General features: G+C 35.9%; 1 protein-coding gene and 1 long non-coding RNA gene across 2 annotated transcripts in view; both read left to right on the top strand.

The window, feature by feature from the left end:
• HIKESHI (heat shock protein nuclear import factor hikeshi) overlaps positions 1–19,403 on the top strand; it is a 37,137-nt gene extending 17,734 nt beyond the window's left edge. Inside the window, exons 3-5 of the mRNA XM_019955099.2 lie at positions 11,791–11,942; positions 18,060–18,178; positions 19,176–19,403. Coding sequence (XP_019810658.1) covers positions 11,791–11,942; positions 18,060–18,178; positions 19,176–19,230 — 326 coding nt within the window. The 3' untranslated portion in view covers positions 19,231–19,403. The remainder of the gene's footprint in view (positions 1–11,790; positions 11,943–18,059; positions 18,179–19,175) is intronic.
• LOC139180703 (uncharacterized) lies at positions 11,949–17,795 on the top strand. The gene is made up of 2 exons (XR_011564951.1): positions 11,949–15,834; positions 17,322–17,795. It is a non-coding gene; the product is annotated as an uncharacterized lncRNA (long non-coding RNA).
• Positions 19,404–20,839: the final 1,436 nt, after the last annotated feature.

Genomic DNA, 20,839 nt, shown 5'->3' with positions numbered 1-20,839 from the left:
GAATGCTGGATATTATGGTAAGAGTATGTTTGATTTTGTGAGAAACTGCCGCATTCTCTTCTACGTGGCTGCACCAGTTTTCATTTCCACCAGCAGTATATGAGTGCCTGTTGCTCCACGTACTTGCCAGCATTTGGTGGTGTCATATGGTTGGTTGTTTATTGACTTTGTATATTGAAGGATGAAGGAAAGGTTAGCACGTTGAGTATCTTGCTAAAATCCCTTTATTAATAGTTCTGGTTGTATCCTAAAATTTTCAATATAGATGATCGTAACATCAATGAAAAAGACTTTTTACTGCTAACTTTTATGCCTTTTACTTTCTTTTTGTTGGCTATTACATTGTCCAATCCTTTGAACACCATATTGAATAGGAGCAGTAAGAGGGCAGTGGGGCAAGAAAAAGAAAGAAAAGTTGTAACACTCTTCTCTATTCTTCCTCCTTTTGTTTTATGAGTGTCCAAGATTGATAATGAATCGATCCTCTAATCAATATGAAATACCCTGTCTCTCTGGTAATGCTTCTTAAAAAGTCTTCTTAAAGTAATGTCTTAATGTCTACTTTGTTTAAAATTTATAGTTTCTCCAGCTTTCTTAAGATTAGTGTTCACATGCAATGTTTTTCTGTATTTTTATCTTTGACATAAATCTTTGTCTCTTGTAAATAGTATATAGTTAGGCGTGCTTGTTTTTTAGCCTCTTACTATCTCTGCCTTTTAAATAAGGCGGTTAGACCATCAGTACTTAATGTTACTGATATGGTTAGGTTTAAATTTTTATCTGCTAGTTGTTTTTCCTCCTTTTTTGGGAAGGAGGTCTTTTGGATTGAGTATTCTTAAAATTCATATTTCTTCCACTGTTTTTGTTTATACCTTTGTATTTTCTCAGTGGTTCCTCTAGGAATTATGATACGTGTTGTTAACTTTTGACACTGTACCATGAGTTAATACTGACAAAATAAAATCTGTATTTGACAACTCTGAACCTGAATTTGGTCGTTTTCTTTAGGGTGTCATCTCCACTTTTCGTTGCTATGTTAGCCCACTTAGTGAAATTCTGAATATGACAACAAAAACTTTATGGCAAAAATCACATTTTGGAAAAAGCAAAATCACATTTTGGTGATTTATTTTAAATTAAGGATATTTACCTCCATTCTCATTATCTTCATACTGAAGTTCACCATTGCAACTCTTAGTAGCATGTGAGAAAGTCAGATATGGATAATAGGAAGCCAAAAGATCTATGATAAATACTCTACATTATATTTTTTCCCCAAAATTCAGAATTTTCACACCCTTAGAGTTGAATACAGAGACAAAGGATTATCTGCTCACCTTTGCTCTGGACTGAATCTGGTCCAGAGAAGCATTTCATGGTTGGGTCCAGGTTGTACTGGGGATTTTCTCACTGGGCTGCATCCCTGATTTTCTTAATGAGGTTTTTTGGGAGATAGACTACTTTGTCATGTGTGTCCATCTCCTTGACCCAAAAGGTATCTGTAATTAGAGTTAGAAATTTACTTACCACATACATGTAAGTATTTATAGTTGTACAGTATAATGATTATCAGATCTCACAGTACTTTTTGAATATTTTTTACGTTACTTTTGGAAAGCTTTTCTTAAAATGTCTTATATGAGTTCTGAAGTTGGTATCTAGCCTTAGTAGCGTTTATTAAACTGTAAGATGCACCAAAAAACTCAGCATTCATATAGTAGTCAACTGAGTGCTGGTGTTCACTTGTTGCAAACATCTGTTAAAACTTGTAATATATGAATAATGAAATCCATGTAATGTTGACTTTAAGAAGTTTTGGTTCATACTATATAAAGAACATGAGTACAGTATCTTTTAAGATTTAAAATTCTAGTTCTGAACTTGGAAGGTGAAAACAGTTTCTCTTACCAAAAATATGTAACTGAAAAATTTTATATTATGCATATTTATATGTGTTTATATGCATATGTCTGTCAAAGGTAAATATTTGTCGAGCTCTTATACTATTTGAAGAGTTTGTTTAAGCCACATCTACATATTCTTTCATACACATGCTTAAGTTCAACTTAAAACCTTCCTTTTTTCTGTAGGTTAACTATTTTAAAGTGTTTCGAGATACAATGAGGAAGTGGCTCAGTGCCTCAGTCAGGGAGAATCCCAGAGACATCTGCAGTGGAGAATGATGTGGAGAATGGGAAGCAGAAGAGGCCAAGATTGGAAGAGCAGGTGGGGAGCAGGGCACTAGGTCAGACAGAATAAGAACACTGATGTGGAGCTGAAATGTTTTACATTGTGTCTTTAGCACTTTAATATGTGATTGTACTTAACAGAATAAGAAATTGCTGATTAACTCACCTGTGGTATAAAGAGGAATTATATATTTATGTGAATAAAATAGAGTCATGAAGGTGTTAGAGCTTTTTAGAATACTCCGATGAGAGAGAAGGCTGGTATTTTGTGTTTCACACACCTCAACTAGGCACCTTATCATGGGGCTTTACCTTTTTTCTTTTTTGGCTAGGACCCTGCTGTGAGATAGTGTTTGGAATGAAATTCTGAAAGAATCATTTCTGATACTTAAAAAACATTTTTTTTTGCAGTAGGGATTTTTAAAATTTATTTTTAATTGGAGTATGATTGCTTTACAATGTTGTATTGGTTTGTGCCATTCATCAACATGAATCAGCCATAGGTATGTGCAGTAAGAGATTTAAAGCAACTGTATTTTGAAATAATTTCAAAATTAGAGAAAAATTATAAGAATAGTGTAAAGAATTTTTTACATTCTTCTTCTGTATTCATTTGGGCTTCCCTGGTGGTTCAGACAGTAAAGAATCTGTCTGCAGTGTACGAGACTTGGTTTTGATCCCGGGGTTGGGAAGATTCCCTGGAGAAGGAAACAACTACCAACTCTAGTATTCTGGCCTGGAGAATTCCATGGACAGAGGAGCCATATTCATTAATTTTGTTACATTTATGGTTCTCTGGATATTTTTTCCCTGAAAATTTTGAAAATGTTATAGATTTCATACCCCTTTACTCCTAAATACATCAGCATATGTTTCCTAGAGCAAGGATATTCTTTTATAATCACAGTATAATGATCAAATTCAGCAAATTTAACATTAATACAGTACTCTTGTCTGTATTCTGCATTAAAGTTTTGCCAGTTTTCCCAGTAATGCCTTTTATAACACTTTCCTCCTCCCTCTGTCTAGGGTTCAGTCAGTATTGTGCAGTCCATTTAATTGTCACACTTCTACACCATGCTCAGCCTTTGTCTTTAGGCTTAGCACCTAAGAATATCCATGAAAAAAGGCTTAGCATCCATGAAAAAAGGCTTAGCACCAAAGAATTTTCAAGGAATGTTAAAATTAGAGTTTGTTATAAATCATTTGACTTTCTTTATAGTTCTCTTTTGGGGCTTGCTGCTGTATTTTGTTACCGCTTTGGCTTCTTGCATCTAGCTCAGTTGCCAAGAAGAAACGTTTAAACTGATTCTAGTTTTCATTTTAAAATTGGATTGAGCTTGTTAAGGGGATTAGAAAGGACAACCCCGCCCCCCACCTCAAGATACCACTAGGATCAGTCTATTCATATGTAGTAGAACTAGAGCCAGAATGGGAACCTTTTACATCTTGACTTGCTATCTTGAATGCTTATTGGAAAGTAAGTAATGAGTAAAAATCAGTATAGAGTTCATAAGCTTCAGCCTTGGAGCTTACTAGATCTCTTTGAATCCCAGTGCATTACTAGCTGGGTAGTCTTGACCAGGTTCCTTAACCTTAGAGGAGAATTCAGGTCAAATGGGGATAATAACACCTACAGTGCATGTGTTTTGGGGAACATCAGAGATAATGCATAATAGTGCCTGTCCTGATTTTTATGTTTTTATTATACTATAGAAAGACAGCTCTAGGAGGTATCTTAAAAGTCACCCAGATAATGAAACCTGTTGAGAAAGGTTAAGTAATTGTGACTGCTTTATGAGAATGAAAGTGCCTTGAGAGTAGGGGATCTTTTACCGTATGTTCTTTAGAGTGTGTAGAGCACAGAGATGGACTTGGTAAATAGTGATTGTTTAAATACATTTCAGACATCCAAATTCTAGACATACTTCAATGTCAGGTAAATTAACATTTTTATCTGGTTTAAGAGATTTATTGTTGATAAACCTTTGGAAGTCACATAGCTCTTAAAATATGCATTCAGGAAAAATGGTATTTCAGACTTGTCAGACTATCCATAGAAATGAAGCAGAAGTTTTAGGAATATATATTTGTGATTTCTAAATATTTATATTTAATACTAAGATGATTTTCAACAAGCATAATTAGAATGTTTTTCTGTAGCTTTAGCGTATGTCAGATTTCAAATGTCACTTCATAGGAAATTGCTTGTTTCTGCCATAACAGTTTTCTTCAGTCCTCATCTCTTTGCACACCAAAAATACTGCAACTACTGGACTTTTAGTTTCTTTTAGGGGACACTTGTAACTCTTAAATGGATATTTCATGAGTTTTTTTTTTTTTTTTTTTTTTTTGTGGGGGTCTTTCAAAGAACAGAGAAAGCATTTATTTTACTTAATCTGTTTTTTAAGTTCATTCTATCTTACAGTTACCATATGGGTCCATTGGATCATTTTATAAATCTAATACGCATTTGGAGATATTACTGATCTTATTTTGTCTATATTTTGAAACATTTTGCTATTTCATCCAAGGAATTCATTATTCATTAGTTATTCTCAACTATGGGGGAAAAAGGCTGAAATGATAAGAAAAAGGAGGAATGATGGAATTACTTGAAGCTGAGTTTGGCAGACATTTTTGTAAAGCTTAAGATAGTATATATTCTAGGCTTTGTGCACTACAAATGGTCACTGTGACATATTCTTTAAACAGCCCTTTAAACATGTAAACACTCCTTGGGTCAGGAGCTCACATTAGCTGATGGGCTGGGTTTGCATGTGGGCCTTAGTGTGCTACTGCAGTGCCCCTCAGTCAGTCTCCATACCGTATTGCCCAGAGAATTACATCATCTTTCGTGAAGTATAAAGGGAGACTGGAGACACCGTCTTCATTGTCTGCTTTTTGCTTTTATTGGGCAGAATTAGGAATTAATAATTTTTTATGTTTTTAATGGCAAAGAGAAAATTGAAAAGGAACAAATTTTACATTTATTGCATGAATCGGACAGTAAATACAAAGAGGCAAATAGCAGCATTCTAGACTCTTATGATGGTGGTGTGGTTGATCATGTAAGTAAAATCTCAGGACTGAATCTTAAATAAAAGAATGATGATCTCAGTGAATTTTCTTAACTAAAAAATTGATGATTGAACAGTATATTTCCAAGGACCAAAAGAAAATATGATATTCTTACTCATTCAGTCATTCAGCAAGGAGGAATTAATCAGGTAGTATTTTGTGACAAAATCTTGGATGTGTGGTTTGAAGGATAGGTGCTGGTATTCTTTCATCTCTTACATTTGTGCTCCAAATTTGACTGAATACAGTTTGTAAGTGGACATTGCACCTGCTTTGGTTATGGTAATCACTTTGATGTTTGAGTTCCACACAAGTTAAATGAGAAAATCCTTCTTGACTTCATTTTTGCATGTGGTTCTCTACTGAGACATATGAAGATGTTCTGTTCTTAAACAAATTGTGCCAAGCGATGAAAAGTGGATACTGTATAATAATGTGGAACAGAAGAGATTGTGGGGCAAGTGAAATGAACCACCACCAAGCACATCAAAGGCCTACCTCCATCCAAAGGAGGTGATGTATATATAGTGGGATTGGAAGGGAGTCCTCTATTACGAGCTTCTTCAGGAAAACCAAACGATTAATTCCAATGAGTACTGCTCCCAGTTAGAACAACTGAAAACAACACTGGATGGAAAGTGTATGGAATCTGTCAACAGAGGATGCATAATCTTCCATCAGGATAATAAGACCTCGTATTTTTTTGTTGACCAGGCAAAAACTGTTACAGCTTGGCTGGGAAGTTCTGGTTTATCCACCGTGTTCACAGACATTGTTCCTTCAGATTTCCATTTATTTCTGTCTTTACAAAATTCTCTTAATGGAAAAAATTTCAGTCCCCCACCGAAAGACTGTAAAAGGCATCTGGAATAGTTCCTTGCTCAAAAAGATAAAAAATTTCAGGAAGATGGAACATGAAGTTGCCTGAAAAATGGTGGAAGGTACTGGGACAAAACAGTGAATACATGGTTCAATAAAGCTCTTGGTGAAAATGAAAAATATATCTTCTATGTTTACTTAAAAACCTAAAGGAATTTTTTTGCCAACGCAATGCAAAGATGATGAGAAGATAATAAATGTAGAAATGAAAAGTTAATTGGATTATTCTAAATGTTCATAAATCTAAAAATGACAGTGATTTGAAAATTAAAAATCAGAGAAGGTGGCTGTTCTTCAACAAATTATGAGCCATTAAAAATTTCAAGTATTGCACTTTGACAGTACAACTACTAGAAGTAATGATAAGCTTGAACCTAACAGAGGTGTGTTTAAAGTCAGGAGTCAGGTTTATAAATGGACATATTCCACATTTATTAGTGACACTTGATGAACAGTTGTATTCAAAGAATGTGGCTCATTTTGTTTTATTGTAACTTAAATACCAGGCACATGTGGGAAATCTGGAGTGTGTATTTGAGTTTGCTGTGCTTTGTTACTCATTGAAAATTCCAATAAAGTTGTTTTTTACTCTCTATTCTTCCAAACATTTTTTGTGAAATGACTTAAAATGTATGTATTTTTAAAAAGAGTCAATTAGATCCAGATGGTAAATGATGATGACTGTTTTTCCTTGTATACTAACAGTAAAACACTGGTTTCCTATATGATTTCTCCTCTTGAGTTATGCCTTGTTAGGTTAGTGAGGAGAATACTTTGAGAAACAGCCTTAAAAGATTTGTTGCTGCTTTTACTGTTGGAATGTTACTGAGGACTTTATGCAATGTATTTTTTTTTGAAGACCAGATGTTTTACTTTCCCTGCTGTTTTTGCTTTTTAATTTTTTATTATAAGACTCAGTGTCACTGATCATGTTTTTCTTTTGACTTTGGCTATCATGAATTCATACACAGAATTAAGCGCTCACTATTAGTTTGTATTTTATGTTCCAATGTTCTTCCCAGTATTTTATTTTATGGTTTGCAAACAAGAACTTTTGTACTTGGAGGGTATCAACTACTGTGTCAAACCCATTTTGAGAATAAAATCGACTAAAGGAATGGCTTAATTGCACAGTAGATTTCTTTGAAAATATTGATTAAAGATTATTGAAGACTTGGAGTTTTATTTTCCCCCCCTTACATTGTCTTGGTTCCAGAGAGCTTTAAAATGAAAAAGTCAGAATATTTCCTTGGCCCCAGTTTTTACGGTGGATCGTAGACAGCTTTACTTAGGACCCCACTCATTTGTCAAGAGCTTGTATATGATAAGAGATGGAGATTAGAGGTGACAAGGCTTTCTGCTTGGGCACATCACTCCCTGGGTGATTATAACTATGGCAAGTGTATTGAGTCATTTTCCTGAGCCTGATACACAGACAAATAGCAGTGCATTTTCTGGACTTAGCATGATTCTCATCTTAAAACAGTTAAAATGATGGAGAAGGGGATTCCAAAATTATCCCTCCATAAAAGCAACAACACCAATAACAACAAAAAACTGGAAGAAACTCTTAGAATCAACTTTTTCAGGCCCCTGGAAACTGAAACTAACCAAAGGCTTGTCACAACCAGAGGGACGTTTATTAAGAAAAAACACCAAATCTCTGTGAGAACAATAAGCTTTGTGGTGTTTTAATCCACCCTGATCTCAATGCTTTTTCCTCTGCTCAGTGGTAGCCTTGAAAGTAACAGACCATGTTCTTGGTACTGATACCAGAAGGAGCAGAATGGATGTCATTCACAATTAATTGTAATTAACTTATTTAGTTATGTGATTCTTTGAAAGGCAGAATCAAAAGGTTTGCCTTTATGTTGTTAAACTTGGAACTCTTCCACTGCTAGAATGATTTCTTGTAAGGGTTTGTCAAAAATGTTTACAGGTAAATGTAATATTTGCATATATATTACAAATATTTACAGGTCATTGATGCCTGAGGGAGTGTCAACAGTTGGGGCAAACATCAGACTAACCAAGAAGTTTGGAAGGGAAGGCTGTGAATAAGATACTTAGGAAACAAGGGCTTTGAAATTCTCTGACCTGGGAATTCCTAGGAATCTAAATGACCACATGGGTGTCCAGGGCTATGCACATGCTTGGGAAAGATCTAAGAAGGTCCTAAGGTCTCACTGCTGGCCGACCTTGAAGGCATGAGTTTAGAAGCCATGTCTCAACACGTGGAGCCCACCTGCAAAACATGGGGAGAATTTGGTTCCAGGCTTCTAAGGCAATCTCTTCCCATTCACTAGCTGATCATTAAGCTAATAAGGGACTTTAGTAGTCACAATGATAAAAAAGACTTTATAGTATTAGTTCAGAAAAATCATTAAACAAGGAAACAGCTACAACAAAGTGGCAATAAACCTTAAGAAGGAGTGAAACATCTAATTGCTAGAGTTGTCGATTATTCAATGTCTGGTTTTCAACAAAAAGCTATGAAGCATACAAGAAGCTAGCCCCTTTCACAGAAGAAATGACTAGAAACTACCTAGGAAATAGAGACATTGGATGTAATAGTCAAAGACTTTAAGGAAACTTCTCAGACATGCTCAGAGAGCTAAAGGAAATCAGGAGAATGATATATCATCAAGAAGTAAAAATTGAAAAAATTTTTAAAGGAAGTAAAATAAACTATGGAGTGTAAAAGTACAGTAATGGAAATGAAAAATTGACTAGAGGGTTTTAGTAGCAGATTTGAGTAGGCCCCCCAAAATCAGTGAATTTGAAAATAGGTAAAATACCAGTTTTGAAGAGCTGAAAGAAGAATGAAAAATGAACAAAGCTTTAGAGACCTGTGAGACACCGTCAAGCATGTCAGTGTTGGGAGTCCCTGAGGAGGAGGAGAGAAGGGGTGGAAAGAATATTTGAAGAAATATTGCCCTAAAACAGATTTGAGGAAAGCTTTAATCTACACTTACGTAGCTCAACAAACTCAAGTAGGCTTAGCTTTAGGACATGTTAAACTGACTAGAGAAGCAACTCATCATATACGGAGGTCCTTATTAAGTTACAGCTGATTTCTCATCAGAAACATTGAGTCCAGAGGAGTAGGCTGACATATTACAAGTACTGAAAAAAGGTCAATTGAGAATTCTGTAGCTATCAGAAATGAAGGCGAAATAAAGATATTCCCAGATAAACAAATTGAGAGAATCACGACTAGAGGACTAACCCTACAGGAATTGCTAAAGGGGGTCCTTCAAGCTGAAATGAGACCTGAGACATAAATCAGATACATGTTAAGTAAAAACACAGGTAAAGGTAACTAACTACACAGATAATTATAGAAGTCAGTATTAATACATACTTTGTAACTCTGCTCTTCCTGTTTGATATAAAAGACAGTGACATAAAACATTGTCTGCTTATTGATATAGTGGGCTTCTCTGGTAACTCTGGTAAGGAACCTACCTGCCAGTGCAGGAGAATGAGGATTCAATGCATGGGTTGGGAAGATCCCCTGGAGAAGGAAATGACGACCCACTCCAGTATTCTTGCCTGGGAAATCTCATGGATGGAGGAGCCTGATGGGCTGTAGTCCATGGGGTCACAAAAGAGTTGGACATGACTTAACTAACAACACCACAACATAGTCATACTATGTATGAAGATGTAATTAGTGACAATAAACAACATAAGGAAGAGAAGCAGTTACATAGGAGTGAAGTTTTTGTATACTGAATTTTGTATACTGAAATTAAACTATTTTGTATACTGAAATTTAAATTTTGTATACTGAAACTGATATTAATCCAAATTAGAGTTGTTATAAATTAAGATGTTAATTGTAATTGTAGTGCAATCATTTAAAGAATATAATAAAAATTATGATAAGTTAAAATGGTATACTGGCAAGTATCTATTTAACACAAAATTCAACTCTCCAACTAAAAGGCATAGATTTACAGAATGGATTAAAAGACATGATTCAGCTATTGATTCAGAGAGAGAAATGGGTTGGAAGTAAAGGATGAAAAAATATATATGCAAACCGAAATCAAAAAGGGTCAGTCTTTCAAAAAGATGTAACAGTTGCAAACTTGTGTGCACCTAAAAGAGCCTCGGAATATATAAATCAGATATTGACAGAGTGGAAAAGAGAAATAATCAGTTCAGCAGTAATTGAGAACGTCAGTACCTTACTTTAAATATGGACAGAACAGCTAGACAGATCATCAAAGAAATTGAAGACTTGAACAACACTATAAACTTGATTAGATGTAGCAGAACATTCTGTTCAATAGCAGCAGAACAGGCATTCTCAAGTGCCCATGGAACATTTCCTTGACACATTAGGCCACAAAACAAATCTTAGTATATTTTAAAAGATTGCGGAGTATGTTTTCAGACTACATCGATGGAAATAACAGAAGTAAACCTGGAAAATGTACAAATATGAGGAAATTAAGAAAAATACTGAAAATACCTTCAACCAGTCGCATTTAGTGAAGTGTGTGTATGTATTTTTAAAGCACAGAAACATATGGTTGCAAGTTTTTATATTCACATACCTGAAAATTTAAGAAGAGATTTGATACTTTGAGTGAGTGTTCTGGTTATTAGGAATGCGTGTTGTCCCAGATTTACGTTCTGTAGTATTAGTTTAGACATTTTATAGTCCTGTTAAAAGAGCAGATAAACCACTAATCTATTCATTGTATTTTTTTCTTCTCTCATGATTGTTTTATATGGACTAATAAAACTGACCTATATTTTTTCATGTTTAAGTTAGCTGACACTTAGAGGATCAGGTATATCAAATACACTCTGTTTTATGTATTTATGATATATTATATATATATACACACTTATAAATGATAATATTGTAAAGTGGAAAATTATTATTTTCTGAATAAGTTGCAAATTTTGTTATTGCCTATTTGATAATAGATCCTCAGGTGTTGAGTGGGGGAGAGTCATGACATGTAGTAAAATATGCCATGTCGTTGTTGATAATGGCAATTGAGAGCTCTTTGTATAATAATCAAAATATTAAAACTAATTCTAAAAATCTTTTAAGATATCCTTTCGTCACAGCATTGAGAATTTTTAATCTAATTCTCATTTATTTTTGTCTTACTCTCTTAATTTCCATTTCTAGCTGTAATAATTGTATAAGTTTTTAGAAAAATAAAAGCTATTTTTCTGGTGGGGAAAATCTCTGTTTTCTTAATATGGTAAGAACTAGGCATCCTTTTGGGCTTCCCTGGTGGCTCGAATGGTAGAGAATTTGCCTGCAGTGTAGGAGACCCAGGTTCTATTCTTAGGTGGAGAAGATCTCTTGAAGGAGGGCATGGCAACCCATTCCAGTATTCTTGCCTGGAGGATCCCATGTACAGAGGAGCCTGGTGTTGGTCTACGATCCATGGGGTTACAAAGAGTCGGATACAACTGAACAACTAACACACACACACTCACAAACACACACACAGGCATCCTTTTACATTTATCTGAGAAAAGACAAACTTTCAGGTGACAGAACTTCTTAGTGCATATAAATCAGCGGTTCTTTACATCTTTAGGAAGGAATTTATATATGTACAAGTTAAGTTTGAAACATGTGGCACATGTTAATTTCTTTCAGGAGAAGGAAGCCAACACCCGTTTGGAACCATGAATATTGTCCGAACTCCATCTGTTGCTCAGATTGGGATTTCAGTGGAATTGTTGGATAGTCTGGCTCAGCAGACTCCTGTGGGTAATGCTGCTGTGTCCTCAGTTGACTCATTCACTCAGGTAATGGAATGCACCTTTCATTTTCTAAAATAGTTTACAAAATCACATTCTGTACTTCATAAAACAGCCTGTGGTAGAATTCATGTAAAAATGAAGGTAAACACATATGACATAAATTACTGGCTTCCATGAATATTTTCAGTTTGTCTCCTTTCTATATAGGTATTTTAAAATTCATAAATGCTTTGATGATACTTATTTTTTACAGTGATAAAATAGCTCAAAGTGATTTTTTTTAATGAGTTTAAATATTAACTTTTCCCCCTGTTTCCTCTCAAAATTAATATGCTAGGCTGTGGGTATACAGTTTTGAACCTGATAATAAGCAAGATTCTGGTCCTCATGTTGCTTAAAATCACATAATTTCATAAGGGTTGACTTTTAATCTATAAGGCAAAGGCCTGAAGGGGAGAATGATTGAGGCAGAGTTACAGCTAATACAAAGGCCCAGTGGTAGAAGTCTGTTATATTTGAAAAATAAAGTGAAACTTTGTGGCTGGAGTAGAGTGAGCAAGGGAGAGAGATGGGAGATGAAGTTGGAGATTATGGGGAAACCGCTCCCCCATAATGAGATTCCATATATGAAATCTCATTGGCTTTTGTAGGGACTTTAGCTTGAGTTCTTTTTGGAGGACAAAACATAAAGTTTTGAGCAGGGGAGTAATATGATCTCACTTAACATTTTTAAAGGATCACTTTTGCATCTTTGGAGAGAAACTGTAATGAGGCAAAGATGGAAGGAGAAAGAGCGGTTAGGAGTCTCTTGTGAAAATCTCAGAGTTTAATGGGGGAGTACAAATGGAGGTGGTGAAAAGTAGTTGATATCTCTTATTGAGATAATTTGAATATGGAGCCAATGCTGTCTCACAGTGTAAATCACATGTAAAGTCTGAGATAGAGACATCAACTATGGCTCTAAGGATGCTGGTTCCAGGAGCTGGAACACAGGAATGTTGTGCAAAGAACAAGTATGGGCTGGGAGTGGAATCAGGAGTTGAGTTTTGGTTGTACTGTGTTTGGGATGCCTATTAGATAGATAGCTGGAGGTGGCAGGTTCATGAGATAAAAATTTGGGTGCCCTCAGTGTAGAGGTGGTATTTAAAGTTGTAGAGGAAATGTGATCACTGAGAAATAACTATAAACAGAAAAATTGGCCAGTGACAGAGCTTGAGGCCATTTCAAAGTTGAGATGCTTAAGAGATCAGGAGGAATAAAAGGAAAGGAACACCCAAAGTAGGAAGAAATCCCCCCAAAATGGTGTTTTGGAAGAGAAGTACTTTTTTTTTACCTCTTTAAATTATTAAGATATGATAGCACGTTTACAGAAGACTTGGAAAATACAAATAACAAAGTTATATATATTTCTACTATGTATTACAGTTATTTTTTTTAAGTAGATAAAAGATTTTTTTTTTTTTTGATAAAAGATTTTTAGTTGGGGTTTCAATATCAAACTCAAAACTTAGTAGAATGAATATACAGAGAAGTAGAAGGATACAGTAGACCTGAAAAACACAATGAACCAATTCAACGTAAGATATATACAATTTTCAAGACTGGTTTTTAAGAAGGAAGAAGTGATCAGTGGTATTGACTACTTACGGATGAGGTGGAAAGGGAGTTTGGAGTGAGGTTGAGTGGCTTGGAGAAGAGGAAATGGAGATAGTGACCGTAGATGACTCTTGGTGAGTGTTGTTACAGAGGACAGCAGATGGGTGGTCTGGTTGCTTGAGGGCTGTGGGGACAAGGAAATTTTTTTTTTTTCTGTTTTTAATAGGAGATACCATATCATGTTTGACAGCAGTAAAGCGTTTGTGAGAGAAAAATTGATGATGCAGGAGAGTGGGGAGACTTGTGAAAGTGGTATCCCTGAGTAGGAAGTAGACTGTATTAGGAAGTAATAGAAAGGATAACGGGCAATGTTTACAGTATGAAAAGAGAGCCGCAGCAGGTTAGTAAACGAGCTGAAGAGAACTTGTGCCGGTTCTCTCTCGACTCCTCCTCTAGTGAAATAGAAAGCAAGATCATCAGCTAAGATTGAGTTAGCTGGGTTGGGAAGATCTCCTGGAGGAGGGCATGGAAACCCACTCCACTACAGTCTAAACCAAAAGGATTGTTAAATAAGTCCTCTAGGAGAGGAGGAGCATGGATGGACTAGGGAAACCTCTGGGCTTGCTGGACAGCATACTTTTAAGAACTGTGGCTGTGAATTTAAGAGCCAGCTTGTCATGCACTCTCTGGACAATGGGCCAGATTAAGAATGACAGAGTCTGGGTTTTAAAATTTTTGTCAGTAATTTAAAAATAAACTGTGCTGAAAAAAGCAAGTTACGAAGCAATACTCAGCAGTTATTCCATATAGATTGTACGTGAAAAATGTCTGGAAAATATATGCCAAAGTGATGTTATCCCTGGAGAGGGGCAGGAAGACATTTTAACTCTATAATAAATTATTTGACCTTTTTATTAAACATAGGTATTTTTATGAAATATTTTAATATAAAGAAAACTACATCCCACAGATATTTATTGTGTACATTTTGTGTGCCAGGCATTTTTAAAGAACAAATAGATAAAAACAGGTATCAAAATAAAATAGTACCTGACCTTGTAGGGCTCACTTTATTGTGGGGCATATTTGAAGACTTCCATGTATCTTCCTCGGAGAAGGCAATGGCACCCCACTCCAGTACTCTTGCTTGGAAAATCCCATGGACGGAGGAGCCTGTTAGGCTGCAATCCATGGGGTTGCTAAAAGTCGGACACGACTGAGCAACTTCCCTTTCACTTTTCACTTTCATGCATTGGAGAAGGAAATGGCAACCCACTCCAGTGTTCTTGCCTGGGGAATCCCAGGGACGGGGGAGCCTGGTGGGCTGCCGTCTATGGGGTCGCACAGAGTCAGACACTACTGAAGTGACTTAGCATAGCATTAGCATGTATCTTCCTGGGCTTCCCTAATGGCTCAAAAGGTAAAGAATCTGCCTGCAATGCAGCAGACCCCGGTTCTTTACCTGGGTTGGGAAGATCCCCTGGAGAAGGAAACGGCCACCCACTCCAGTATTCTTGCCTGGGAAATCCCATGGACAGAGGAGCCTGGCGGGCTACAGTCCATGGGATCGCAGTCCGCCTAAGGGCTCACATGGCTCACACATGCACACAGTCTTCCACTTAGATTTAACTGATACGTTTTGCTATATTTTATACTAGTTAAAAAATTATATAAAGTGTTACAATACACTGCTCTCTGCTTCTCTTTTTCTCTGTCCAACTAGCTACTCTTCTAACTTTATGTATCCTATTTCAGTACTTAAAAAAATTTTTTTTTCACAAAATATGTATAGTACAATTGTATGTAATTTATGCCTTTAGTTGTTCTTACTTGATTTTAGTTTTTATCAGTAGCACATGATTGAAAAAGTCGGTTTTACATGCAAAACAGCTGTTCTCTATTGTACCTCTTAATATTCTGCTCTTATTCTGCTCCTCAGCAGCAGTCACTTTCAATGTCCCACTTTTTTCCCCCTCTTCTTGTATTTATGTCCATGTGTCAGAAGAAACTTGTTGAGTCTTTATTGATTTATTTGTTATAGGTATTTTCCATTGCCTTATCGGTACATAACATGATTTAAGGGCTTCCCTGGTAGCTCAGATGGCAAAGAATCCTCCTGCAATGCAGGAGACCTGGGTTTGATCCCTGGATTGGGAAGATCCCCTGGAGAAGGGAATGGCAACCCATTCCAGTATTCCTGCCTGGAGAATCCCAGGGACAGAGGAGCCTGGTTGTCTACAGTCCGTGGGGTCGCAGAGTCGGACACAACTGAGTGACTGAGGATAAGCACAAGCCCAACATGGTTTAGCTCTCTTAATCTTCTGCTCCCCAGCATATACAGGTATCTTTTCTCCCCTCCTTTCCAATATAGGTCTTCAGGATTCCAAATTTTCAGTATTATGACCTGGTAAATATTTTTCAGAGCTGAGCCATGTATTATGAGTTTATGGTTATATTTCTTGTTCTATAAAACTTTTTATTTTTCTTGGTTAATAAATTCCTCATTTTTTCGTTTGCATGGATTTATGTGTTTCCATTAATAATTTATGCCCAAACTCTTCCAAGTATAAATTCCCTTATCTTTATATATATTTATAGCAATTTAAAATTTGTCTTGGAAACATTCCTCTTGGAACTCTTTATTTTAAAGCAAATACATCTTTAAAATTTTTTTGTATTTATTCATCTTGGACTGTGCTGGATCTTTGTTGCTGAGCAGGCTTTTCTGTAGTTGCAGCTCGTGGGCTTCTTACTGTGGCGGCCTCTCGTTGCGGAGCACAGGCTCTAGGACTTGCAGGTTTCAGTGGTTGCAGATTGTGGGTTCAGTTGCCGCGTAGTTGCTCTGCGGCATGCGGCATCTTCCCGGATCAGGGATTGAACCCGTGTCACCTGCACTGGCAGGTGGACTCTTTACTACTGAACCAGGGAAGCCCATTCCCTATTTTTAAATTAATTAATTTGACTGTGTCTGGTCTTAGTTGTGGCCTGTGGGATCTTCCTTGCAACCTGTGGGATCTCCTGCTGAGACTTGCAGGCTCAGTAGTCGTGGTTCATGGGCTTAATTGCTTGGCATTGGGATCTTAGTTTCCCGGCCAGGGATTGAACCTGTGTCTCTTGCATTGCAAGGTGGATTCCTCACCACTGGACCTCCAGGGAAGTCCCCACATACATTTTTTTTTTAATTGAGTAATAGCATCTTTGTGGTATGTCATGTGTCACATATACTTACATTTGTTTCTGGGCTCTCCATTTTATTCCAGTTAATTTGCCTGTCCCTTTGCCGGTTATATCTGGTAGGCCAAGACCCTCCTCCTAATCATCAAAACAGGCCTGAGTATTTTTCATAATAATTTTAGCATCAGCTTGTCAAGTGCCATGAAATATCTTGTTGGAATGTAGTTGAAAATGACGTTGGATTTATAGGTTTAATGTGCCTTTATTACATTATGTCTTCCCATTCATGAACACATGATGTCTTTCCACTCAATGTGGTAAAAAAAAGTCCTTTCATTGGTTTTCTTTCTTGTCTGTCGATACACTCTTAAAATATTTCCCACAAATATCTTACTGTCAGCTTGTCTTAGCATTTCCTGTAGGTTTCTTACAGACTTTCTGTCATGAGTTGGCTCTTCTTAAAGTTACATTTAAAAATTTTTGTTGCTTGTGTGGAGGGTTGCTGTTGGTTTTATTTCTCTTGATACTGAATTTTTAGTCCATGCTCTTACTGAAGTCTCATATTAGTTCAAGTACCTTAACAGAGTCTCTTGGGTTAAATTATCTCTATATTATTAAATAAAAAACCGTGTTAACATGTTTCTTCTCATGTAGAAAAGAGACAGCAAGAATCTTCATGGCTAGTTTTGTGTTTCTGAGAAAGTGATGTTTGGAAGATTATTTTTGAGTGAATAAAAGGTATTATTATTGTTAGTAGTTCATTAATTTTGGGTTTAGTGCTTAAACCCATTTGATGCTCAAGAAATGTAAATCCATGTGCTTCTGGTTTCTACCAAGGAGACCTGGAGGGTGGTAATGGATTTGCCCATTTGAGGGTCAGTGAGAGCAAACAGGCCAGGAGATAGAAGTGGAATAGTATCGTCTTTGTGATTGATGGCAAGTAACCAGTTGCTCCTTTTTTATACTTTTAAAAAATTTTTCTGGGAAGAAAAAGACTTGTTAAATATGGTTACTATTTTGGATGAGGAAACAGGTTGATTTGACCAGGGTGGTATTTGAGGAGAAGGGAATCTCCAGAGGTGGAGATAAAAGAAGATATTTTGAAGGAAAAAATTTTCTTTTTTTTTTTTTAAATAAAATGAATTTGTTAGAAACTTAAAAATAGTTGAAAGTCATAGAAATTCTTTGAGATATAAAGATAGTACTAAAGGCAGATGGTTACGCTTTTGTGCCCTAATGTCATTTTATGACTTCCCTTAGTGGTCAGCATTAGACTTAGAACTCTTAGTTCTTAAACCGAGTGACTGCAACAACATTTCAATTAGAGTTTAGTATTTTAAAATATTTTGGTATTTAATACAACCCATTAATCTATTTATTATTAATTTTTAGTTCACACAAAAGATGCTGGACAACTTCTACAATTTTGCTTCATCATTTGCTGTCTCTCAGGCCCAGATGACACCAAGTCCATCTGAAATGTTCATTCCAGCAAATGTGGTTCTGAAATGGTATGGGGCATTAAGTAGCTCTCATATTAAGGCTTTGAGTAACCATATATATATTTTGCTTGTGAATGTATTTCTTATTTGATGTTTAAATATTTTCTTTTATAGTGGATATCAGCCTACATTAACATTTGCATGCCATTAAATAGTATGTACTTAGAGTTCAGATTAGGAACAATTTCTGCCCCAAATAATATTCTGTTATATAGTAGCCATCTTGGGTTTTTATAGACAAGGAAATACAGTTGCTTATGTTTTAGGGACCACAATCAAGGTCTGTATCTTTTATATATATATAATATATCTTTTATATATATATAATCTTTTATATATATATATAATATATATATATATATGCTTGAATTTTAAGTACCATATATGAGGCTTGAAATATCAATGAAAACTTTTTTTCCTAAATTTAGAAAGTCTTGATCTAAAATAAACATATATAAGACATCAGAGTGGTTTATACTGTACCCTGTACATGAATGATTAATAAATCTGTTTCTCCAGCTTTTCTCTGTTTCTCTTCTATAGATGTTTCTTTTCACTTTGAATATCCCGGTGTTAGGGAGGTACATAAGGAGACTGTTGAAAAGTGGTAGCATGGTGTAGCATGGACTGGTCTGGAATGTATTAGATTTGAGCTTTGTTATCATGTAGCTATGTGACCTTGAGCAAATCACTCATCTGTGAAATGAAGGTGGGGGAGTTAGATTTCATTTTTTCTTAGGTCACTTCTAGCTCTCAGATTTGCTGAAGATAATAAAATGTATTATGATGTGTGCTTTGTGATTACAGCCAGTTAAATCACTATGCTTGCTTGCTGTCTTCTTATACATTAATAATTAAGCTCCCAAATTAACGTTTTAACTTTCTAGGTTCTTAATCTTGACTTTTTAGAAGTGACATGTAAAGTTATATGCTTTTTGATGAGTTATTTGTCAGGTTATGAAAGATTCTAATTAAATTTCTTATAAAGATGTTTTTTCTTTTGTAGGTATGAAAACTTTCAAAGACGACTAGCACAGAACCCTCTCTTTTGGAAAACATAATTTGAATAAAATAATTTTTAATGGATTCTGAAATTTGTCATGTTTTGAAGATAATGACTGTTTGAAAGCATGAAGTCAAAAGGATCAATGAAGCCTAAGTTTAAAAACTGCTTAGTGACTATGAAGTTTAATTAAGATCTTTATAAAAAATTAAAAACATTAAAAAATGAAAACATGTTCATCATTAATGACTCTTTTCCCTTAAGCTTAAAATATTCAAGAGGTAAAACATTTTGTTTGGGCTATGATTCATGTTTTACTTAAAAATAAAGCATATTCACAATAGCGAACCAAATGCATTGCATTTATAATCTTTCATTTATATTTACAGTGGAATTTGCTAGAATAATGAAAATCAAACATATCAAAATTTGGAGATTTTTGGAAAAACATATCCATTATACATTTTTACATATGGAGAAATTATTTTCAGTTAGTATTTCTCAAAATTGTTTTTTCAGGGGAGTTCCCTGGCAGTTCAGTGGTTAGTACTAGGAGCCTTCACTTCTGTGGCCTGGAGTTCAATCCCTGGTCTGGGAACTAAGATCTTATAAGCCTCATGGTGCAGCCAAAAACAAAGTTTTCAGTTAACAAATTGGTTGTCACTTTTTATATCAGCAAATTCATACATTTTTAACAAAATTCCCATAATTATTGTTCAGGTTAGTATTGATAATGTTGTTAGGCACTTTTGTATAGAATATAGGATTTATTACTTTTATGAGACACAAAAGCCTTTGTGTCTCATTCAGAGGAAGACCTTTGACTTATACTGGTGATTCCCATTGACCAAGTACCACCAGGATCTCACCTGTCTGGTGATCTTTTTAGAGATATAACAGTAAGTATTAACTAAATACAAACTATCCCTTGGCTTTCCAAGAGGACATAGACTATGTGATCGTCTATGACAGCCCTGGGTAGTGTATTTAAACTGGTTTGTTGGGCTTCCACAGCAGAGCATTAGGCAAAACTTGGATTACTTTTCTGATTGTATTGTTCTTGCTGTTGGAGTAGGTAGTCATACCCAGTTTGGGTGTAGTGTTGTTATTTGCTCAGTTGTGTCCAATTCTTTGCGACCCCATGGACAGTAGCCTTTGTTCATGGGATTCTCCAGGCAGGAATACCGGAGTGGGTTGCCATTTCCTTCTCCACGGGATCTTCCCAACCCAAGGATCAAACCCAGATCTCCCACATTGCAGGCAGATTCTTACACCATCTGAGTCATCAGGGAAGCCCCAAAAGAATACTGGTGTGGGTTGCCATTTCCTCTTCCAGGAGATCTTCCCAACCGAGGGATCAAAACCTGTGTCTCATGTCTCCTGCATTGGCAGGTAAATTGTTTACCTGTAAGAGGTGGGCAAAAGCCTGGTATTGATGTTGCAATTCCTGGTGAGTTACAGATAATATCAGAAATATATTATCATAACGAGTAAGGCAATAATTGTTCCTTGAGGTGGACATATTCTTGGTGGAGCTTAGTTCCTGCACAGAAGTCTGGAAAATCCTGGAGAAAATGACCAGTACGGTGAGAATAAGTCCAGTGTTTGTTCCTGGTGCGCTTGGTTTAGCAGATAGTGCCGTAATGATTACAGCAGAAGTACTTTGT

The sequence above is a fragment of the Bos indicus genome, chromosome 29, assembly GCF_029378745.1.
Source record: "Bos indicus isolate NIAB-ARS_2022 breed Sahiwal x Tharparkar chromosome 29, NIAB-ARS_B.indTharparkar_mat_pri_1.0, whole genome shotgun sequence".
Taxonomy (NCBI): Eukaryota; Metazoa; Chordata; class Mammalia; order Artiodactyla; family Bovidae; genus Bos; species Bos indicus.
This window is presented reverse-complemented; position numbering and strand designations above follow the sequence as displayed.